The sequence below is a fragment of the Heterocephalus glaber genome, unplaced genomic scaffold (genome assembly GCF_053883595.1).
Source record: "Heterocephalus glaber isolate CG9 unplaced genomic scaffold, H.glaber_assembly_v1.0 deba00001452, whole genome shotgun sequence".
NCBI classification, from domain to species: Eukaryota; Metazoa; Chordata; class Mammalia; order Rodentia; family Bathyergidae; genus Heterocephalus; species Heterocephalus glaber.
Window position 1 is genome coordinate 19,586,779 of NW_028258302.1, and position 22,945 is coordinate 19,609,723.

Genomic DNA, 22,945 nt, shown 5'->3' on the forward strand with positions numbered 1-22,945 from the left:
CTAATCTGGGCAGGTGGTACACACCTGTAATCCCAGCTGCTTGGGAAGCTGAGACAGGAGGATTGCAAATTCAAGCCCAGCGTGGGTTACATAATGGGACCCTGCCCCAAAATTTTAAAAAGGGCTGGGGACATAGCTCCGTGGTAGAGTGCTTGCCTAAGATGTGTAAGTCCCTGGGTTCTATACCTAGCACTGCAAAATAATAAAATTTTAAAGTTCATCTGTGACTAGAGCTATGAAGCCTCAGGCCCCGAGCTGCAGATGGCTAGACTGCCCCTGGTTTGTGCTCTCTTGCTCGGCTGCATTTTTGTGAGCACTGGTATTTTTTTGTTACTGTGGGAAAGCAGGGCATCAAGTGGATGGCTGAGAGTGTGATACACTGTGGCCCCTTGGTGCTGGGGTCCTCGTGTACATGTGAGTTGAATCCCTACCCTGTGGGCTGTATGAGTCCATTTTGTGCTGCTGTGAAGAATACCCAAGGCTGAGCACTTGATAAGCAATAGAGGTTTATTTGGCCAACAGTTCTGGAGGCTGGGCAGTCCAAGATCCAGGGACTGTATCTGGTGAGGGTCTTCTTGCTTTGTCCTACCATGGCAAAGGCATCACGTTGGCAAGAGAGAATGAGGGAGAGGGCCAAAACATCTCCTTTATCAGGAATCCACTCCTCTGATGGCTACATTAACCCAGGCACCAGGACAGAGTGCCACCTCTCAATGGTGTTGTGTTGGGGATCATTTCTAACATGGCCATTTTAAACATACTATGGGCCTACGTTTTTCATCTAAAGCTGGTTCTGAGTCATTTGTTCCTTCATTTACCCAGATCTTCATCCATCTGTCAATCCATCTAATCATCCTTTCAACCATCCACCCGTCCATCCATCCATCTGTTCATCCATCCACTCATCCATCCTTTTCTACCTAACTCTTCATCCACCCATCAATCCAACATCCTTCTTCCCATCCATTCTACCATCAATCCATCCACCCACTACCTGTGTCCCACCTCTCTATCCATCCACCTACCCAACATTATTCCTGTCATACATCTGTCTACCCAGCCCTCTGTTCATTGCACACCCATCCATCTTTTCACTGTCTCAGACAGTATTGACTTCATGACAGTTAAATAGATGAGGGAGGCTGGAGCATCAGAAACACATCAGATGGCACCTTGTGTGTCCTCTCCTGGGATGTGAGCCTGTGCTTGTCAGTCTAAGGTTGAAGATAATCTTCAAGTCACTCCCATCTGGCCCTGGGTCATGTATCTGGTATGCGTCGACATTGCTGCTGTCAGCCTGCCTGGCTTTTCTTGCCTTCTACCACCTTCCCTGCCCTGCAGCAGTCTCTGGGTAGAGGCAGCACTGTGTCATACACTGGCAGTCTCATGACACCTCCTGGGGCTCTAAGCTTGCCTGGGAACACCAGCCCCTTGGGAGGAGGATGTAATGGAGGGTTTTGGCTGAAAAGCCCCTCTGTGAGGCTTCTGCTGGGGAAGAGCCAAGGAAGGCTGAGTACTTGTTGACAGCACAAAATGAAGAGGAAGTAAAGCTGAGTGGCCTTGGGGGCCCTTCAGAAGGTTGGTCAGAGTGTGTCATAGATGGTGGCCTGCTTGGCTCCTGTCTGGATGCATGGCTTCCACTCCTGCACTGTGCCTTCCTCACCCTCTCTGTCTCCCATGCTCAGTCCCCCTGAGGAAGAACGTGGGTCACCACCTACTAGAGATGCCTAGCAGGGGCCCAGGCCTGTGGCAGGCCAGCCTGTCGATGGGTGCCTGCTCCAGCTCAGGTGCCATCCCTGGGCCAGTGAACAGGGGTACAGAGCATGGAGCCCATAGGAGATCCTCCCCATAACAGGTCCCTTGCAAGGCCTGTCCAGTATGGAGGACAGTACGGGTTACCTAGTGGCCACAGACACCAGCTCCTCTGGCTATGCCTTAACAGGGATTTTGTCCGTTCAAGATTTCACTTCTCTGACTCTGAAAGTGGCTGATGATGTGAGCGACTGTGTTTTCGTCTGTTTTTCATTACTATGCTGAAATACCCAAAGCAGGCTAACTGTATGACGAAGGGGGTTTATTTACCTCACAATTTGGGGGCTGAAAGCCCAAACAGCATAGAGCAGGCTCTGATGAAACAGAGCAGGTTCTTGGTTGTACCACCTCATGGCAGATGGCAGTGATGGGAACAAGAGCAGGAGGAAGAGGTCACATCTTAAACAGGAAGTCAGGGGGAACTGTCCCACAGTCCTTCCTAAGGATGAACCCCTGTGACCTAAGGACCCCCTACTAAGCCTCACCTCTTAAAGTTCCTACCCCTTCCACATCACTACAGTGGGGCCAGACTTCTACCACATGAGCCTTTGGGCACAAGCAACCTCCAGGCCACAACCACGAAGGGATGTCATATTTTAGGGGGATGGGAGTAAGTCTTCGGGGTGAGCTAATGTGAGGAGCTGTTTTAGGGTAGACTGGTGGCTGTGTTCTGCTGGGTGGGACAGTGTGGCAGCTGTGGCAGGGCCAGCTGAGGGTGAGGTGGATGAGACCATGGTGGCCCTGGGGCTCCCGGGGAAAGTGACGGGGCCGGTAGGGGATGGGGTAGCCCTTCGTGCAGGCAGCGCCCCCATGCCCACACCACTTGGCTCTGTCCCCCAGCTGCCAAGTACCCTGATGAGGTGTGCGCACCCACGCAGTTCCGGTGTGTCTCCACCAACACGTGCATCCCGGCCAGCTTCCACTGTGACGAGGAGAGCGACTGTCCCGACCGCAGTGACGAGTTTGGCTGCAGTGAGGAGGGAGTTGGTGGCAGATGGGCCCGGCCCCTGGGGACCCTTCCTCCCTACCTGGTCCTTCAGACCTCTCACTCCTGCTTCTGTCTCCCCAGTGCCTCCCCAGGTGGTGACCCCTCCCCAGGAGATCATCCAGGCCTCCCGAGGCCAGACAGTGACCTTCACCTGTGAGGCCATTGGTGTCCCCACCCCCATCATCAACTGGAGACTCAACTGGGGCCACATCCCTTCTCACCCCAGGTATGCTTTGGGCCCTGTGTGGGGTGCTTCGAGGCTGCCAGAGCCTAGGCCAATGGCCTAGGCATGACCCACCTCTGTCTCTGGGCCCACCAGGGTTACCATGACCAGTGAGGGTGGCCGTGGCACGCTGACCATTCGCGATGTGAAAGAGGCAGACCAGGGTGCCTACACGTGCGAGGCCATGAACGCCCGAGGCATGGTGTTTGGCATCCCTGACGGTGTCCTGGAGCTCATCCCGCAGAGAGGTATGGTGCCAGCCTGTGGGTACCAGGCTGGGGTGGAGCAGGCTTCCTGCCTGTGGCCTACCACAGCCCTTCTCTGCCACCCTGCAGGCCCCTGCCCCGATGGGCACTTCTACCTGGAGCACAGTGCCTCTTGCCTGCCCTGCTTCTGCTTTGGCGTCACCAACGTGTGTCAGAGCAGCCACCGCTTCCGGGACCAGATCCGGCTGCACTTTGATCAGCCCGGTGACTTCAAGGGTGCGTTGGGGGTTGGGGCCCATGGGAGGTCGGGAGACACCAGTCTCTGGCCAACTGAGAGAGAGGACACCATGTGCCACCCAGACCAAGACCAAGGTGGAAGGGACACAGGGTTGCTAGAGAAACATTGAGCCCCAGAAGAGCATTTCAGGGGGAACCAAAACTTAGGAAAAGCCAGATCCACCTTCACACTTCCCTGCTTTGGCCTGTGAAGAGGAGTGGCTCTTGGGCCAGACTCCTGGCTCACAGCCTGACTCTGACTCTTACTGCCAGGATTCCCTTGTCACACTACTGCCTTGTGGCTCAGGTGGTCTGTAAAATCAAAGTGCAAGCCTAGTATGGTAGCCCATGCCTATAATCCCAGCTGTTCAGGTGGCTGAGCAGGAAGATCTCAAGTTTAAGGACAGCCAGGCAATTTAGGGAGTCCCTGTCTCAAATAAATGAAATGAAATAGCAGTGCAATGATGCACACTCCCAGATTTTTGGAAAGGCCTAATGAATGAAGGTGTGTGAGCCAATCAACAGAGTCTTTGGGCCACAGGAAGGGTGCAGTATTTGCTAATGTCATCTGCTTCCTTGCCTCCCCATCCTGATGGACTGAGATGAGCCAGTGTCCCCAGAGTGCAAGGGTCCAGGCTTTGGCTTCTCTGGGCCTCTTTTCCCAAATATAAAGATGACCAAGTGGGTCGCCAGGCATAGTGGCACACACCTGTAATCCCAGCATTCTGGGAGCCTGAGGCAGAAGGATTTCAAGTTAGAGACTAACCTGGGCAACTTAGTGACTTAGTGATACCCTATGTCTAAATGAAGAATAAAAAGGCTAGAGGTGTAGCTCAGTGCAAAGGCCCTGGGTTCCACCACAAGGAAAAAAAACATCAGATGGACTTTGTCCCTTGGGCCTGTCTAGCTCTGACAGGAAGAATGGCAGGGTGACTAAGAGAAGCCAGAAGTCATATGGACCTGGGTTCAAGTCTCAGTACAGTCGTGTGCCAGCTGACATCAGGTAGCCCTTTCCCTTGGTGAGGACCTCTTTTCCTTCCTGGATCACCGAAGATCAATGCAGGCTGATGGGTTGGCTCTTACGAAGCAGTCCTCAACAGTGCCTGCCTGTTATGCCCTTTCGGGATTTAGGAGCCTCAAGGTCTTGTACAAGATGCGTGTCAAGGCTGTAATCCCGGCACTCAGGAGGGTGAGGCAGGTGGATTGCTGTGAGGTTGAGACCAGCCTGGGCTACAGGAAGGGAGGGAGGGAGGGAGGGAGGAAGGAAGGAAAGAAAGAAAAAGAGAGAGAGAGAGATGATACAAAATTTAGTTGCCTTTCAGTGTCTCCCAGAACACTGGAATATTAATGACCACCATTAGCTGAGGAGGAAGCTGGGACTGAGGCCTGATGTCGACAGCAGTGGGTGGCCAGTGACCCCTTCAAGCTCAGGGCTGTTTCAGCTTCCACATGGAAACCCCGGAGGCTCTGGGAGGCTCTGGGCACCACTGGGGGTGGTACATGTGGGGTGGCGCACAGATCACAGGCAAAACAGGATCCGGGCCTGTTTAGTTGGAATCTGGATGATGGCAGGCTGTGTGGATGGTGAGCAGGAGGGAGGTCCTGGAGGCTCCAGAAAGGAGGAAGCAAGCAGGCTGGGGCCCAGCCTTGGGGCTATGGGTGGTCATTCTCAGATAAAGGATCAAGGGGAGACTTCAGGCCTGAAGATGTGGGCTCAGCATAAGAAAGAATTGTTTGTTGTTCCGGGGATGGAACTCAGGACCTTGTGCTTGTGAGGCAGGCGAGGCACTTCTGAGCTAAATCCCCAGCCCTAAGGAAGAACTTTTTAAGAATCAGAACTGTCCAGGGCCAGGCATTTAGCTCAGTGGTTCTGCCACCAGCCTCAAAAACACAAGATCCCAAGTTCCATCCCCGGTACCAAAAAAAGAATCAGAATTGTCCCATGCTTTGGTGGTAGTGAGCTACCTGTCTGGTGTGGAGTCACTAGCCACAGTGTACCATGTGGGAGAACACAAATGCGGAGATTTCTGTCACCACAGAGAGTTCCAGGGTCTGATGCTGCCAGAGACGGGGGCTGCTGTCAAGGGAGTCCCCATGTCAGGTGACTGTGTGCACATGCATGTGTGTGTAGGAGAGGGCTGGACCAGAGGACCTGTCATAACAACAATGAGAAAGGCTAGCCACCTTTTGAGCACTTTTTTGGTGTTGTCCTCTATTTTAATCATTTTAAATCCATTTGCTCATTTTATCTCCCCAACAACTATAAGGCAGGCCACTACTGATACCATTTTATAGATAGGGAAACTGAGGTTCGTGCCTCTGTAGCAGGGTATAGAGCCAGGACTGGGGCTCTGGGCTGTGGGCTTTCAGCCCTCTAAAGCTCTCTACTGCCCCCACTGGGCTCTCTAGAGCCCGACAGTAAAGGAATCTCAGTGAGCCAAAGGCCCTGAGAAGTCCTGCTGCAGAGAATCTTGCTGACCTTTCTTTGACCTTTCGGTTCCCAAAATGGCTCCCAGGTGTCACTCTACAGCATTGGCTTCCCCAGCGCTGCTTCAGGAAGTGCTGCTCCAAAATATCAGGAGGAGAGAAAGACTGGGAGAACTGATCCACACTACTCAGGATCAGCTTCTTGGGAGGCTGAAACAGGAGGATCACCAGCTAGGGGTCAGCCTCTGCACTTTAATGAAACCCTGTCTCAGAATTAAAGAGGCCTGGAGACGTAGGTCAGTGGTACAGCACTGAGCACCTGCCAGCACACACTAGGTTTGTTCCTCAGTACTAAAAAGAAAAAAGCAAAGACTAAGAGGAGGAAAACACTAGGCTTTACTTTGGGCGAAAGACCACAGTTTTCTCTGAGTCAGATTCCCCGCAGAACTGTCCCACCTTTCTGGGTTCCTGCCCCAGGTGATTGCTCTGCCCTCACAGCCCCTCTGCCCCACAGGTGTGAATGTAACGTCACCCTCACAGCCCGGCATGCCGCCCCTCGCCTCCACCCAGCTGCAGGTGGACAGCGCCCTGCAGGAGTTCCAGCTGGTTGACCTCTCCCGTCGCTTTCTCACCCATGACTCTTTCTGGGCTCTGCCCAAGCAGTTTCTGGGCAATAAGGTGAGGGCCAGTTCCATCTGGACTGAGGCCTCCTCTGTGCCCAGAAGGCCCCTAGGCGCTGCTTCCCCTGATGCTGGTGGTGAAGAGTGAGCATGGGGGAGGCCGAATGAGGGAGGAGCTGGAGGACCAGGCACAGCTGCTCATGGAGGGCGAGTGGAGTGGGGCATCACTCATCCCTGCGGCCTCCCTGCCCTAACCTGCCCTTCTTGCCCAGCTGGACTCATATGGTGGCTCCCTGCGCTACAAGGTGCGCTACGAGCTAGCTCGCGGCCCACTGGAGCCTGTGGAGCGGCCAGATGTGGTCCTGGTGGGAGCTGGACGTCGCCTGCTCTCTCGAGGCCACACGCCCACCCACCCTGGGTCTCTGAACCAGCGCCAGGTCCAGCTCTCCGAGGTGGGTGTGCTTGAACTCTGAGGGCCTGCCCGCGGGGCAGGAGCACAGCCAGGGAGGCACTGGTGAGTGACCCCTCCTCACCTACCCCAGGAGCACTGGGTGCACGAGTCTGGCCAGCCGGTGCAGCGGGCCGAGATGCTACAGGTGCTTCAGAGCCTGGAGGCGGTGCTCATCCAGACGGTGTACAATGCCAAGATGGCCAGTGTGGGGCTGAGCAACATCACCATGGACACCACAGTCACCCATGCCACCAGCCACGGCCGCGCCCACAGTGTGGAGGAGTGCAGGTACCTGGCCCACATGGCTGCAGACCACAGGGATCCTGACAAGGGTAGCAGAGAAACAGCAGGGCCACCGGTTCCTGCAGCCACTCTCTCAGTGCTGTCCCTGCAGGTGCCCCATTGGCTATTCCGGCCTGTCCTGTGAGAGCTGTGATACCCACTTCACCCGGGTGCCCAGTGGACCCTACCTGGGCACCTGCTCTGGCTGCAGCTGTAATGGCCACGCCAGCTTCTGTGACCCTGTGTATGGCCACTGCCTGGTGAGTAGTGCCAGCTGGCAGTCAGACACCAGATAGGGACATGGTATGAGATGCCTTTATGCCCATAAGATTAGCACAAGCCTCTAGAATGCTTGTCATGCCATGACCTTGGGATGGACTAGCAAAGACACAGTATCCAGACAGGGGAGGTGAAAGTCTTACTGTCTTGCACCCTCTCTGCTTTTAATGCTGGAGAGCTGTGTGAAGCACAGTCCACAGGGGACAGACATCCTCAAGGGGAAGGGGCCCAGACATAATTTCTTATGAATAGTGGAGAATGGGAATCGTGGAGCTCAGCAGGGCAGAACTATTATCTCCAAATCCCCGAACAGCTGCCAGTGGTAAAGGAATGTACTCCCAGGTCAGAACTGGCTAGCGGGTGCGGGTTGGAAGAGGGCGTCAAGCTTAGGACTGGGTAAAGGAGGCCTGTGGAGTCATCTCTGGGGCCAGCTGCCGTACGAGGTGATGAGCTCCCTGTCTTCAGTCCAGGGTGCAGCTAGAATCTCTGTCTGCAGAGCTGGGGACCAATTCTGGTCTGGTGGGGACCTGCGCAGACACCTCGGAGAGAACACCCCCCAGCCTGTCTGGCCAAAGTGCTCTGCAAAACTGAACAGCTCCCTCTACTCCCCTCCTAGAATTGCCAGCACAACACAGAAGGACCACAGTGTAATAAGTGCAAAGCTGGCTTCTTTGGAGATGCCACGAAGCCCACGGCCACTGCCTGCCGACCCTGCCCTTGCCCCTACATCGATGCCTCCCGAAGGTCAGACCCAGCTCAGGCTGCAGCAGGGAGGCGGAGACATGAATTCATGTTCTGACCTCATCACTGACTTGTCCTGTGTGCCATGTGCTCTCCAGCCTCAGTTTCCTGTTTCAGGCAAAGCGCCCGGTTACTATGGGCTGCAGTTGCCACGAGGCTGGAGATCAGGAATGGGTGGGCAGGGAGGCAGGGTCGTGCCTTCTAGCATGTTGTGTCCCAATGGACACAGTCATTTTCTGGGGTGGGTATGTCAGGCCTGGCCCCCAGCCTCGTCCCATGCCCTGCCCTCTTCGTACTCACAGGTTCTCAGACACTTGCTTTCTGGACACGGATGGCCAAGCCACGTGTGATGCATGTGCCCCTGGCTACACGGGCCGCCGCTGTGAGAGGTGAGAGCCAGAGGACTGGGTGGGGGGCTGTCCTGTGGGGTCAAGGAAGGGCTGCTGATGCCTCTGTCTCCCCCAGCTGTGCTCCCGGATATGAGGGCAACCCCATCCAGCCGGGTGGGAAGTGCAGGCCTACCAGTGAGTATCCAGGCCCCTCCTGCACTCTCCCCTGCAGCTGCCCCAGCTCCATCCTGGAGCCCAGCCTGAACCCAGGATCCTTGAGAGCCACCTCCCTCTGCCTGTCTGTCCTGACTGTCTGTCTGTCTGTGTCTGTGCCACTCTCACCTGCCCTGCCGACACCCACCTGTGCCCCCAGACCAGGCGATCGTACGCTGCGATGAGCGAGGCAGTTCGAGCAGTGCTGGAGAGGCCTGCCTCTGTAAGGTAGGCCACTGGGTGAGGGGGCAAGGAACTGGCACGGTAGTGCACACCTGTAATCCCAGCACTGGGAGGCCAAGGCAGGAGGATCATGAGTTTGAGTTCTGCCTAGGCAACTTAGTGAGAACTTGTCTCAAAATTAAAAATTAAAAAGCTGGGAATGTATCTCGGTGTGAAGGCCCTAGGTGTAGTCTCCAGTACTGGAAACAAAGAAGAAGTGGTGGTGGCCTGACCTTGGGCAGGAGCCCCTGTTAGGAAGCCAGGTGACCTGAGTTAAGACCTCAGTGTGTGCACAGCTGCTGTCTGCACTGTGCCTTTGCCTTTGCCTCGCCTCGCCTCTCCTCGCCTCGCCTCACCAGCCCTCAGATGAACACAATATCGGTGTCCCCACAAACAGGCTCAGAGAGGGAGTACTGCTTGCATTCAGAGTGAGGAAATCAGTGTGAGTGGAGAAAAGACTGACCAATTTTGGAGTCAGGCACTCCTGACTGGATGAGCAAGCTGAGTGACCTTGTGCAAGTCACTTCACACCCCTGAGCTCAGTACCTCTGAGAAGAATGGAGATACCTGTATCTACCTGTCAAGGTGCTTAGCCAGTGGACTGAGGTGGTGATTGCAGAGAAACGTGCAACCCTCTAAGCAGTAGAAACTACTTCAACCAAGTTGCTTTATTTCAAATCTAAACTCATTTGTGAGCTCCCCGGCAATCAGAGAGCAAAGGGAAAATAGCTGCACAAGCACGCATGAACTGGAAATCATTGCTCAGATGGTGGCAGTGCCCATGCATGCATACTTCTAGTGGCTCTTCTGGGTCCCATTGAGATAGTGGGTGGTTCAGGGGGCAGCTCCAGGGAGCCCCTCTGGTGGGCTGTCCTGTAGCTTCCAGGTCTGTGCCTGCAGAACAATGTGGTGGGACGCTTGTGCAATGAGTGTGCTGAAGGCTCCTTCCACCTGAGCACTCGCAACCCCGATGGCTGCCTCAAGTGCTTCTGCATGGGTGTCAGTCGCCGGTGCACCAGCTCGTCCTGGAGCCGCGACCAGGTACCCTTGTGGGGCCAGGGGGCAGGTGGGGTGGCCCAGCCCAGGACTGGATGAGGCAAGGATCAGTCTCAGGCCACGGCCCCCCAACCCAGCCTCTGCTCCCTTTCCAGGTGCTCGGGGCCTCCAAGGAGCCCACGCAGTTCAGCCTGACCAATGCTGCAGGCACCCACACCACCAGCGAGGGAATCTCCTCACCCTCGTCTGGGGAGCTGGTCTTCTCGTCTTTCCACAGCCTCCTGTCTGGACCCTACTTCTGGAGCCTCCCTGCACCTTTCCGGGGGGACAAGGTGGGCAGGGACAAGCAACTTTGGGCACTGGGAACAGCATAGGCAGAGGATGGGAAGCAGAGTGTGGGGCGTCATGGAGAATGGTAGGACCCCTGGGAGGAAAAGATGGCCGGGGCAGGGACTGAGCACCTGTCCGCCCCATGCCCCAGGTGACCTCCTATGGCGGAGAATTGCGCTTCACAGTGACCCAGAGGCCCCAGCCCAGCTCTGCACCCCTACACAGGCAGCCGCTGGTGGTGCTGCAAGGCAATGGCATCATCCTAGAGCATCACACCTCCCGGGAGCCGAGCCCCGGGCAGCCCAGCACCTTCACTGTGCCCTTCCGGGAGGTGAGCCCTTCAGGGTGTGGGTAGCCTCGGCCCTGCTCCTTTCACACTCGTCAGCACCCAGGATGCCAGGGCTTATGCTTGCATGTCCTCTCCCTGGCAGCAAGCATGGCAGCGGCCTGATGGGCAGCCGGCCACGAGGGAGCACCTACTGATGGCACTGGCAGGCATTGATGCCCTCCTGATCCAAGCATCCCACACCCAGCGGCCCATGGAGAGCAGGTCTGGGCCTGGGCAGGACAAAAGGGAGTACAGGGAGGAGGCTCCAGTCTACGCTGAACTGAGGTGCAACCAGGCTGCCAGCCGTGCACCGTACAGGCTTTGTGGCTTTTTCGTGGCTCATTTTCCCCATTGGTTTAAAGGAGGCTGTGCTGACTGATGTCTCTCCCCTTGAGCTCAGGCCAGGGCCCCTAGAAGTAGAGCCTGAGACTAGGGTTGGTGTGTGTGTGATTCCATGGGAAGCTCATGAAGAAGGGGACACAAGACAGGCCAAGTAGGGATAGGACCTCAGCCTCATCCCACGGGGTGTTCTGGAGAGTAAATGGCCTTGTGGAATCCTCTTATGGGGAAGCAGAGGGCTATTGTCCTGTGCTACTTCACCTGGCTGGGCTCTGGAGAGAGTCTGAGGTGTGAGCCCTTAGCCCCACCCCATGTGGCTGCCATGATGGCCTGGGCCGGGCCTCTAGACAGGGTCCCACGGCATTGTGACAGGGCCATTGGAGGGACACCCAGGGTAATTCATCTGGGACTCCAGGCATGGCTGGCACACAGTGAGCACACGCTTATTCGGAGTGTGTCTCACATGCGAAGGATCTCTGACATCAGCATGGACGTGGCTGTGCCTGAGGTCACCGGCCAGGACCCTGCACTGGAAGTGGAACAGTGCACCTGCCCACCCGGGTATCGGGGCCCATCCTGCCAGGTGAGCCCAGGCTCCGCCAGCAGCCAGCCCCTCCACTATGCTCCCTGGCTGTTCCCTTTAGCTCCCTATCTCCCTGCACCTCCCAGTCCAGCATCCCTTCATCTCCTTTCCTAGGACTGTGACGCAGGCTTTACACGCATGCCCAGTGGCCTCTACCTGGGCACCTGTGAACGCTGCAGCTGCCATGGCCACTCGGAGGCCTGTGAGCCTGAGACAGGTGCTTGCCAGGTGAGTCTTACCCTCTTCTTCCCTACCTGAGGGATCTGTGGCCTCTAAGGGCCCAGCTCTGACCACACTCTGTCCCCCCAGGGTTGCCAGCACCATACGGAGGGCCCTCGGTGTGAGCAGTGCCAGCCAGGATACTTCGGGGATGCCCAGCGTGGGACACCCCAGGACTGCCAGCCGTGCCCATGCCATGGAGCCCCTGCTACTGGCCAGTGTGTCTGGGCCCTGCCCTTCCTTGAGGGGTCCACCACCCCCTTCCGTGTTCCCCCTCTCTGGCCCTGTTGAGAGGCAGTGATTAAATCCCACATGTGGCTTCCTCAGTGTAGCACTTGGAAGAGGACACACTTGCCCTCAATACCTGGGCCTCCCCACCTGTGGAGGTAGAGCCCTCACCTCAGCCCCTGTGCACCAGAGAGCAAGGCGATACACAGGGAACTTGGCCCAGCTCCTCTCTTACTATGGTCCTGAGGGAGGGCCTGCTGCCTTCCTGACTATACACCCCCTCCCCCAGGGCTGCCCACACCTGCTTTCTGGACACAGATGGCCACCCCACCTGTGACTCGTGCTCTCCAGGCCACAGCGGGCGTCACTGTGAGAGGTGAGGCAGACAGGGGGCATGCAGTACCTGGAGCCCTCAGGCAGGCCAGCCCTCCTGTCTAGGAGGAACCAGGCCCCCAAAGCCTGACATTGGAAACCCTCTGACCGACTCGGGCTGAGTCTCCCACAGGTCCCTTGCACTTGTCGAAGGTCCTCAGCTCGAGACCTGATCAAGCCATCTTGCCTGCTGCGTGGCCTCGGGCACACCTCTGCTGTCCTCCATGCATCCCTATCATAGGCCTGGGCTCTGCCCAGGCTCCCCAAGATTTGGCTTTTTCTCTTTGCAGGTGTGACCCTGGTTACTATGGCAACCCCAGCCTGGGCCGGCCTTGCCAAAGTGAGTAGCGTTACAGGAGCAGGGAGGTCACCAGGGTCAGGCTCCCCAGTCTTCTGGGGTAGAGCCAGGACAGGGCCTCTGTTCCCCCATGACCTGGAGCAGGTGGCTTTACCTTTCTGACCTCTGTCTGCTTCTGCATGTGTCCCTGGCCCGTCCCTTTTCTCCTTGCCGAGTTGCATGCTGGGACAGCGGTGGGAATAGGGTGCCCAGGGATGTTTTGGGGCTCTTAGTTATAGATTCTCTCTACTTCAGGAGACAGCCAGGTGCCAGGTGGGACAGGCTGTAACTGTGACCCCCAGGGCAGCATTAGCAGCCAATGTGACACCGCTGGCCATTGCCAGTGTAAGGTCAGTCCAAAGCCCTGTGATCTTCGAGGCCTGGCTCTGCCTTGGAATTGGGGTGGGGCAGGGCTGCTCCAGCTGCTGGCCTCAGGGTCTGGGGGGAGCAGGAGACCTGCAGCTCCCTGCACACACCTGCTATCTGCCCCCTGCAGGCCCAGGTAGAAGGCCCCACCTGCAGCCACTGCCAGCCCCACCACTTCTACCTGAGCGCCAGCAACCCTGAGGGCTGCCTGCCCTGCTTCTGCATGGGTGTCACCCAGCAGTGCACCAGCTCCTCCTACACTCGCCACCTGGTAAGAGCCAGGGAAGTCTGGGGCCTAGTTCCAATCATGTCCCAGTTCCCTCTGGGAATACCATCCCCTTGTCTCCTTTGTTCCCATCTCAGCACTGAGCCCTGTCCAAAACTCCCATGTCCCCATTATTGCTTGTCTCGGAGTGAGCCCAGCACCGCCCCATCCTCACCCTGATGCCCTCCCCCATCTCAGCAAGCACCCATTTCCTGCCCTGATGCCTTCCCATTCCCAGGCTCCCTAAGGTGCCCCAGTTCTAGACTGACACTTGTCCTCCTTCTGTTGCTAGATCTACACCCACTTCACCCCTGGGGATTTCCAAGGCTTTGCCCTGGTGAACCCACAGCGCAACAGCCGCCTGGCAGGAGACTTTACCATCGAACCTGTGCCCAATGGCGCCCAGTTGTCTTTCGGGAACTTTGCCCACCTGGGCCATGAGTCTTTCTACTGGCAGCTCCCGGAGACGTACCAAGGAGACAAGGTGGGAGGGCTCAGACCGCCCAGAGCACTAGCTCTGAGCTGGGTCCCTCTGGGCACCATGGTGGATACAGACAAAACTTCACCTTGGAGTAGTCTCAGCAGGCAGCGGTCTTCCCGTAGCGGCTGTGTTATGGTTCAGCATGTCCCTTTGGGGTCCAGTAGATGTGGATCTGAATCTCTGGACCCTCTGATAATCCTCAGCTTCAGGGAGCTGGGAGGTTGGAGGGGGCTCTGGGCACATGATCAAAGTTCAGTTGGTAATGATTCTGAGCTTTTGTGCAGTTTCCAACAGATGAGTCTTGTGCCAGGCCCTCCAAATACAAGGACAAATGAGACCCAGTCACTTTCATTCACTTAAAATCCACTGGTCTACACTGCAGGCTCTGAGCTGGGGATTAGGCATAGTCATTCTTACAGGTCGCTTCTCCTGAGCTCTTACCATGTGCCAGGCATTGTTCTGAGCACTTTTGTGTGTCAGAAGCCACAACTGTCTGGGCCAGATACTCCACTCTCCTACTTCATAACTGAGGAAAACAAGGCAAGACAGGCTGAGGGGACCTTACCTAAAGTGCACAGCTAGCAGATGGCAAAGGCTGGATTCAAACCCAGATCAGAGGCTGTGGAGCCTATCTCTTCTGCGCTGACACGTGCTCTGGGGTGGTGATGCTGGGGATGGTACTGTGGGGGCGAAGTCTAAGGGGTGGACACAGGCAGCCTGCCCACGTGTACTCCTCAAGTCACAGCCACCCTGCAGTACCAGGGATTGGCACAGGAATGTGCGGCTGGCAGGCCAGTGCCCACAGACACTTGGGAGGAGGGTCTCTGAGGCTGCCCAGTCCCCATTCCTTGGAATACCTCAGCTTGTTGAGAGTTGGCTACCTTGTGGGCCTTTCTTGAGTTCCCTCCCTTCTGCCTCCCTGTCACATTCTCCCTCCACTCTTAAGCCTTTCTCTCCTCTCCTCCTCTGGCCTTTCCTTGCACCCCACAGGCAGAGGCATACTTAGCGCGGATGCGCCGGGCTCACCAGGTAGGCTTTGGTGCGCTGCAGGCATGGTGTGTTCTTCGATGCCTTGTCCTGCATGGGGAGATGTGCAGTGCCCAGGGCAGCATGGGTCTACATTAGCTCAGGGAGTGCCTTGTCCCAGGCTTAGGGCACTAGTGTGCCCAAGCCCTGTGCTGCCATCAGGAGAGGCTGTGTGTCTTTGCTCACCTCCCTGCCTGTGGTCTGGTCCTGAGCCAACTGTCAGTGGTCAGGATGGTGACCAAGGTGGCAGGGAAACTAACCAGATGCTAATCTGCATGACTGCACCTGGCCCCCAGTTTCCCCTGGCACTGCTCCCCAGGAAACCTCCATCAACCCCCATGTGCACTTGTGGCCTGAGGTAACCCTGTGTGTCAGCCCCCAGAGGGGAGCATGCATCTTTCTCCCCAGGCAGTGTGGCCCTTTCTGGCCACCGTGTCCACAGGGAGAGAGCTCTGTGTCCAGCTCTGTGTCCTCGGGAGGACTGAGCTGGCTTGTGACCTCCACCCCGTCAGAACCGCACGTCCCTCTCAGAGGAGCAGTGGCGGGCAGCTGTGACAGCTGGGAGAATCCTGGGGCCCCCAGAGGGCAGGGGTCATGCACAGTGGGCATCACAGGTAACAAGGAGCTTGGCCAAGACAGACTGTGTCTGGGAACCAGGGAATAAACTTGAACCAAGGCCTGGCCCTTCTGGACCGTTTTCTCTATGCTGCTAGAGGCCCAGCCCAATTCCCAGTCCACCTTATAGTTCCACAAGTGGCTTGGGCTCCTGCCAAGGGCCCTCATGGAAAGGAAGCCCCAAGGAGCAGCCTCCAGCACCTCAGAAGCAGTGGGCCACCCCAAGAACCTCTGGCCTCTGTTGGACAGCTGTCTGCCCCTCTCGGGCTGGGCACCCTTTGGAGGCCTCTCCCTGGCAGGCCTGGCCCATAGACAGCTGGCCCATCCCAGGATACCCACTGGGCTCCTAAAGAGCAAGTGATCAAGAGGGCACAGGGCAGAGCAGTGGGCATTGGCACTGGTGTGTGGCTGGTGCAGAAGTGGGAGGCTGTGGGTCTGGTGTAGGCTGAAGGAAGGCAGACAGAGCCTCACGGGTGTCCTTTCTGTCCCTTTCTGCTCTTTTCCTCTGTCCTTCCTCTCCCGGTCCCCCAGGTGGATGAGGCCCAGAGGCGGATGGATGCTGAGATCTGGCAGCTCCTTGCCAGCTTTGCTGCCCACCCCCAACCCCATTCCCAGGGGCTTCCTCCCTACTCCCAGCCTGCAGCTGCTCTTCGAGTGGCCCCTCCCTCTTCCTCCTCATCCTCTTCTTCCTCTAGTCCTCTGTCTTCCCCTGCAGGCTCTAAGGTATGTGCCAAGGTACCTGCCCAGGGACCCCCAGCCCCACCGAAGGACCCCCACCCACCATGCTTTATAGACCACAGGCATTTCTCACTCAGCTGTACAATTTCTAGTCTATTCTTCACTTAAGATTTCCCTTTACATCGATCCTGTACCAATTTAGTTATGGTAGTCCTGCATTTTTAATACATGTGCAAAGAGCTACTAGATTTTAAAACATTTCCCAATGTGCACACCTCTCTTGGGGTCCATGAGAGCTACACAGCAGACATGGGAAGATGCCACCCATACCATGCCCAGAGATTGCAGCTAGGTCCTGGGTCTGGAGGTGAAGCCAGCTGCCCAGAGAGCAGGGTGAGGGCCTGAGCTGTGGGCAGGGCTGGGGCCTATGCTGCTGCCCCAGTGCAGGGCCTCCCTGTAGCACCTGTGTCCTCTGTCCTACCCCTGCTCTTACCACCTGCCCTTCTATCCTAGTTCTCTCTCTCCTATGAAGGCTTCTCTCTGCTTCCTGGAAGCCTCTATTATTGGCAGCTGCCCCAAGCCTTCCTGGGGAACAAGGTAATGAGGAGTTGGGATTATGACAAATCAGTAGACTGAGGCCCATAGCAGGGAAGGAACTTCCTTGAGGCCTCATGTACAGGTCCTCCTGCAACCAAGTACTAAGTAGTCACTGTGTGCTGTGCTGTGTACAGGCAGAAGAGCAGTGTCCCGGAGCTCACTGTGGGTCCTGTTCTCACAGTCATTGTTGACGTTCTTACGTTCAGCATTGGCCTTAGCATTAATACTGTGTCGATACTGCTTCCGTCTTGTTCCTCAAATGACACAGAGCGCCTCTTTAGAGTGTGTCTAATATGCAACGAGATAATGAGATTTGGGGCACGGGAGGGCAGGAGGGGTCAGCAGTAGTGGGGTGTTGTCCGCTTTGACCTGTGTTCTCAGCACTGTGCTTGAGGGTGTCATATATGTGTTCTGAGTTGCACAGTCCTCATGGTGCCCTTAACAGTATCATTTTTACTCCCATTTCCATATGAGGAAAGTAGGGCTCAGAAAGTTAAGTGACTCATCCAAGATGTCCACTCAGTATAGCTGGAATTTGAGACCAGGTCTCTCCCAAACTACAGAGTCCTCCCCCTGATTACTGTGCCAAACACACCTGCAACTTGCTAGAAAGTTGGTCCCAGATATGGCTTTGAACTTGGATAAACAAACAGGAAACCATTTGTTTGGTTCTTGCTTGGTTATGCCCCTAGTTCCTTACCTCACCCTGAGCTTGTGGAGGAAGGCTCCAGGTCCCTTGTTGCCCAGGACCTGGCATGTAGCCAGCAGGTGTTTGAGAAATGCTCCCCAATTGGGGGCTGGAGCTTTAGCTCAGTGGTGACAAGCCTGCCTCAAAAGCTCAAGGTCCTGAGTTCGATCCCTGGTACCAAAAAAATGCTCCCCAACTGAGCAGCCACACAGATAAACTAGTAGGTGCAAGGGGCTGATGCAGTGTGGTACTGAGATGACCATCTGCCCTGGTGGCTAAGGAGAAAAGGAAAGTCCAAAGCCGGGCATGATGGTGCATGCCTGTAATCCCAACTCTCAGGAGGCAGAGGATTGCTATGAGTTCGAGGCCAGCCTGGGCTACATAATGAGTTCAGGGCCAGCTTGAATTACAAAGGGAGACCCTGCCTCAAAAAAAGAAAGAAAGAAAGAAAGAAAGAAAGAAAGAAAGAAAGAAAGAAAGAAAGAAAGAAAGAAAGAAAGAAAAGAAAAAGAAAGGAAAGTCCAGTGGAGCAAAGCTGGGGCCTCAGCTGCCCACATGAAAGCTCCTGATAAACCCCGAAAAACTCTTCCAATCCCACCAACAGAAGACTCAAGCCCAACTGGTTTGTCTTGAACAAAGAATCCATTGGCTCATGCAACTGCAGGTCCAAGGACATCTGCTATCAGGTGTGGCTGGATCCAGGGACTCCCTTGGGCTTTATCTCAGTTGGCATCCTCTGCACTTCTCATCTGAGTGGAGCAGGGAGTTTCTCTGACCCAGGAGACAGAAGAGCTGGGTTCCCTTGTCTGTCCCTGACAGGGGGAGGGGAGTGGTGGGCTGTGCCAACTGGCCAGGCCTGGCTCGTTCTGGGCTGCATGTAGAAGAAGAGCTGTTCTTTAAGGAGCACCCGGTGTAGTTTGCAGAAAAAGGGAAATGGATTCTGGGCAGACCAAACACATCTACTCCAGCAAATCGTCGGGACACCCCAGCCCTTGCCTGTGGCTGAGAACATTTGCCTTTGGCTGTCACTATCATTACTTCTGTCACTGTGTGGGAAATTTCTGTAAATGAAAAGGGACTTGAAGCTTGTAGGTGAGACCATCAGGCAGTGGGGAATGGAGAACCCCATAAATCTGTGTATGATGCTGGCAGGGACTGAGAGGTAGCTTGTTTCCCAGGCGACCACAGGCCTCCTGGGGCACAGGTGTGGCCCACAGGCAGAGAGGCGCAGGGCAGCCTGTGTGACAGAGGCTGTCTCCTGCAGGTGGCAGCATATGGTGGGAAGCTGCGGTACACCCTCTCCTACACTGCAGGGCCTCAGGGCAGCCCGCTCTCTGACCCTGACATCCAGATCATGGTGAGTACTTGGGCGCCTGGCAGGCAGGTGGAAGGGGAGGAGAGAAGCCATGCACTTTCAGAGTCAGTCTCTGAGCTGGCCCGACAGCCTGCAGTGTCAAGGCCATGGCACCTCAGCGAGGCACACTGGGCACAGGGGCAGTGGGCAGGTGCCTGACTCCTCTGGGCACATGAGCCTGGGAAAACAGAGATGGGGGGCCTAGGGGTATGGAGAGTCTGGGACTGGTGGGGGGCGCCTTTCTCTCGAAGAGCCCCTCAGTTCCCCTTCCGAACCCACCCGTGTCTCTCCAGGGCAACAACATCATGCTGGTGGCCTCCCAGCCGGCACCACAGGGCCCTGAGAGGAGGAGTTACGAGATCATCTTCCGAGAGGTAGGGGAGTTCTGTGGCCACATGGTGTGTGACCCTGCCCACTGCCTTCCCTGACAGAGCCCTGCTGTGATACAGCTGTCCTGCCCCTCCCTGTGCATCCTCCCCCCACACTGGGTCAGGGTCTTAAAGGCCAGAGATGGGGACTGCAGGAGCAGCATGCAAAGCCCTAGCCTTCACCCACATTCTCTGTTGCCTTCCCAGGAATTCTGGCGGCGGCCAGATGGGCAGCCGGCCACCCGAGAGCACCTGCTAATGGCACTGGCTGACCTAGATGAGCTCCTGATCCGGGCCACATTCTCCTCAGTTGCACTGGCAGCCAGCATCAGTGCCGTGAGTCTGGAGGTGGCCCAGCCAGGACCCACAGATGGACCCCGGGCCCTGGAGGTGGAGGAGTGTCGCTGCCCCCCGGGCTACGTGGGCTTGTCCTGCCAGGTGAGTATGGTGCCCAGCCTGGCCACCTCTGCTCTGTGTGGTGACCAGTGGTTCTTATCATGGCCCGTGGTTGCTGCCATGACCAGATGACACCCTGCCCTTCACATCATGAGTTATCTTTCCCAGTATCCCTGAGATACATGAATTATCCCCTTTACGGTCAAAAGAGAGGCACAGAGGAATGAGTGACTTACCCAAGGACACGAAGCTAACATGTAGCAGAAACTTGTTTGAACTCAGGTCTGATGGACTTCAGAGCCTTGGTGTTCCAGTGTTCCAATCACTGAGCAGCATTGCCACAAGCCCTGCTGCACTCTCAGGGCGTGCTGCAGGGACAGGGAGGCCCACACAGAAGCAGAGGGGACTCTAGGCAAAGCCGAGCAAGGACATGTCAGAGAGGGGAGCACTGTAGACAGGAGTGGGGAGCAGAAGCCTAGGAACATGTGGGGAACCAGCCTGAACTGGAGCAAGGTCACCCCCAAAAGCCAGCACGAGCCCCTCCTGCTGAGGGAAGGCTGAGGAGCAAAGGGAGTGCTGTGGTCAGAGCTGGACCCAGGATGGGACTGGCTGGGAGAGATGGAGGTAAGGAGGCCTGAGCGGAGGGAGAGGCTGTGAGGGGCAGAGGGCTGTCACTTGGATGACACCCAAGAGCCCCTGCAGAAGCTCTAGGAGACCTGGAGTCTGCCTGGTAGGTGCCCAGTTAATGCTTGATGAATGAATATTGAGCTACCTGAAGGAGGAGGACTCCAGTGCCAAGTGGGCATCAGGAGGGTCAGGCGTCAGCACATCAGGGACCCTCACTTGGAGGCTTCTGCAGTGGAAAAGCTGCATCTCTGCACTTTTCTCTCTCTGTACCTTTTCTGGGACCCCAATAATCTTCAAATGCAGAGAATTTCATGTCCCTCGAAGTGACCAAGTTTGACAAGTCTGGAAGGAGGTATACGCTGTCTGTAGCCAGGCAGACGAGACATAAGCATCCCTCAGAAGCATAGGGAGGGAGGGCCCACGAGGCTTCACAGAAGGGGCAACAAGGAGAATCACTCCCTAACCGTGGTTACTCGTCTCCCATGTGAGAAAACATCCATGGTGCAGCGGCCTGCACTGCCTCTCACTAGTGTAAACCCAGCTACAAGGACTGTCAATCTCCCGCTCCTCATCTGGGTCTCCCAGCCTGCTTCCCTGGTGTAGGATGAAGTTTTCCAGTAACTTCCAGGACAAAGTCCAAGAGGGAAAGGAAAACTACGGCTTCCTGCTGGCTGGGGAGACCAGGCGGGGGACAAGGGTGAAAGATGAGCCCCCGCTGTCTAGTCAGTGGAGGTCTAGACGCTGGAGGGGCGTGAGGGAGAGCTGGGTTTGCTGGCTGGAGGCTGAATATCCTGTGTCCCCCAGGACTGTGCTCCAGGCTACACACGCACTGGGAGTGGGCTCTACCTCGGCCACTGCGAGCTGTGTGAGTGCAACGGCCACTCTGACCTGTGCCACCCGGAGACTGGGGCCTGCTCGGTGAGGTGCACGGGACCTGGGTAGGGTGGGAGTGGGGTCTGGGGAGGGGACTTGGAGGGGCGGGGTGATGGGTCAGCAGGCAAGGTCAGCTGGGGGCCGTGGGTGTATGGGCGGCCAGAGCTGCAGGCTACCATCCCGTGTAGGGGGAGCTTTGGTTCTCATCGTTCTCATCCAAGCTGATACATGTTCTCTGTAGAAGAGTCAGGCTACTGAGATGAGCAAAAAGGAAAATTAAAATCCCCTGTCATCCTGGCACCGGGAGGAATCACTCTACATATCGAAGTGAACAGCACGCCTGCCTCTTTTCTAGTCTCATACATGCTTTTTTGTGAGGTACTGGGGGTTGAACCCAAGGCCTCTGAGCTACACTTCTGCCCTTTTTTATTTTATTTTGAGACAGGGTCTGGTTAAGTTACCCAGGCCCGCTTCAAACTTGCAATCTTACTGATTCAGCCTTTGGAGGACCTGGGGTTACAGGTGTGCACCACCACCCTGGACTGTTGACACTTTTTAAATACACTTTTCATTTTACAAATTAACACAGGCTCATGTTTGGTGACCATCTTTTTTCATCTACTACTTCCTGAACATCCTTCCTTATCTCTTTTCTTTTTTTAGCCAGGGTCTCCTGATGTAGTTAATCCAGGACAGCTGTGAACTCACTCTGTAGCCCAGGCTGGCCTCAGACTCCATTCCATATTTTTTTAGACCTTCGCTTTTCAGAGTGGTGTGGATAGAAACTCTTAGGTAAAAACCAGGGCCAGGAGGTTGACAGAGCCACAGCTTAAACATGGACAAAGGCACCTGCCCTGTTAATAGAGCAAACTGGGTCTCTTTGAGAAGCCTGTGATCCCCAAGTTTCTGCGGCAAAGCACATGCTTCAAAGCTTTGTCCCTGGTACCCAGGTGTGCACCTTGCCTTTGATATTAGAGGTCTTATATAAAAATTATAATAAATACAGCCAACATCCTTTTTTTTTGGTATGGGGGATCGAACTCAGAACCTTGCGCTTATGAGGCAGGTGGAACCACTGAGCTAAATCCCTGGCCTATCATCCTTTTTTTTAAACATTATCCTTTTGATAGCTGTTTGGGTGCAGGTATTTTGTAATCTCAGCTTCCTACTTACAGGCCTTTAGGTTTATTTCAACACCACCAACAAAAGTATCTTTGTAATGAAATTTCTGTGTCCTTGATTATTGAAGACAGTTCATAAGCTTGGAGTTTCTAGATCAAGGGATTGCAAAATTGAAAGGCTTTTGGTAAGTATGGCCCAGTGGCCAGAGTCTGATGTCCTTGTGCCCCACAGCAATGCCAGCACAATGCTGCCGGGGAGTTCTGCGAGCTGTGTGCTCCTGGCTACTACGGAGATGCCACAGCCGGGACACCTGAGGACTGCCAGCCCTGCGCCTGCCCACTGACCAACCCAGAGAACATGTGAGTGCCTTTGCTCAAGGACCACCTCCCACTGAGGGGTGAAGGGAGCAGGGCGGGAGGGGGCCTCCGGTGGCCTGACCCTTGCCTTCCTGCTTCAGGTTCTCCCGTACCTGTGAGAGCCTGGGGGCTGGCGGGTACCGCTGCACAGCCTGCGAGCCCGGCTACAACGGCCAGTACTGTGAGCAGTAAGTTTACAAATGGGACCTTGGGGGAGACACTGATGCAGATACATACTTACAAGCTGTGATCAGTTTTCCGAGAAGAGCACAGCCTGCTCCAGGAGGCTGTAACAGTGCAGAGGTCCCGTCCTCTGGAATGCCTCCTGATCT

At 55.8% G+C, this 22,945-nt stretch overlaps 1 protein-coding gene across 9 annotated transcripts in view; it reads left to right on the top strand.

Moving 5' to 3' along the window:
* The window catches only part of Hspg2 (heparan sulfate proteoglycan 2), a 97,036-nt gene that overhangs the window by 41,745 nt on the left and 32,346 nt on the right, over nucleotides 1-22,945 (top strand). For 5 of the 9 annotated variants that reach the window (XM_087215622.1, XM_087215623.1, XM_013074281.3 and 2 more), the window contains exons 10-39: nucleotides 2,653-2,784; nucleotides 2,882-3,026; nucleotides 3,120-3,271; nucleotides 3,359-3,505; nucleotides 6,447-6,610; nucleotides 6,825-7,004; nucleotides 7,095-7,291; nucleotides 7,398-7,545; nucleotides 8,181-8,308; nucleotides 8,608-8,694; nucleotides 8,771-8,829; nucleotides 9,008-9,075; nucleotides 9,970-10,110; nucleotides 10,221-10,397; nucleotides 10,547-10,726; nucleotides 10,827-10,945; nucleotides 11,534-11,645; nucleotides 11,760-11,873; nucleotides 11,955-12,082; nucleotides 12,382-12,468; nucleotides 12,755-12,804; nucleotides 13,057-13,151; nucleotides 13,298-13,438; nucleotides 13,725-13,916; nucleotides 18,782-18,874; nucleotides 19,165-19,245; nucleotides 19,447-19,677; nucleotides 21,067-21,180; nucleotides 22,489-22,616; nucleotides 22,715-22,801. In XM_087215622.1, the coding sequence (XP_087071748.1) occupies nucleotides 2,653-2,784; nucleotides 2,882-3,026; nucleotides 3,120-3,271; nucleotides 3,359-3,505; nucleotides 6,447-6,610; nucleotides 6,825-7,004; nucleotides 7,095-7,291; nucleotides 7,398-7,545; nucleotides 8,181-8,308; nucleotides 8,608-8,694; nucleotides 8,771-8,829; nucleotides 9,008-9,075; nucleotides 9,970-10,110; nucleotides 10,221-10,397; nucleotides 10,547-10,726; nucleotides 10,827-10,945; nucleotides 11,534-11,645; nucleotides 11,760-11,873; nucleotides 11,955-12,082; nucleotides 12,382-12,468; nucleotides 12,755-12,804; nucleotides 13,057-13,151; nucleotides 13,298-13,438; nucleotides 13,725-13,916; nucleotides 18,782-18,874; nucleotides 19,165-19,245; nucleotides 19,447-19,677; nucleotides 21,067-21,180; nucleotides 22,489-22,616; nucleotides 22,715-22,801 (3,877 nt within the window). Of the gene's footprint in view, nucleotides 1-2,652; nucleotides 2,785-2,881; nucleotides 3,027-3,119; nucleotides 3,272-3,358; nucleotides 3,506-6,446; nucleotides 6,611-6,824; nucleotides 7,005-7,094; nucleotides 7,292-7,397; nucleotides 7,546-8,180; nucleotides 8,309-8,607; nucleotides 8,695-8,770; nucleotides 8,830-9,007; nucleotides 9,076-9,969; nucleotides 10,111-10,220; nucleotides 10,398-10,546; nucleotides 10,727-10,826; nucleotides 10,946-11,533; nucleotides 11,646-11,759; nucleotides 11,874-11,954; nucleotides 12,083-12,381; nucleotides 12,469-12,754; nucleotides 12,805-13,056; nucleotides 13,152-13,297; nucleotides 13,439-13,724; nucleotides 13,917-14,903; nucleotides 14,943-15,451; nucleotides 15,554-16,085; nucleotides 16,278-16,745; nucleotides 16,830-18,781; nucleotides 18,875-19,164; nucleotides 19,246-19,446; nucleotides 19,678-21,066; nucleotides 21,181-22,488; nucleotides 22,617-22,714; nucleotides 22,802-22,945 lie in introns of all 9 variants that reach the window. The other 4 variants (XM_087215619.1, XM_087215626.1, XM_087215621.1 and 1 more) reach the window with 1 other exon arrangement.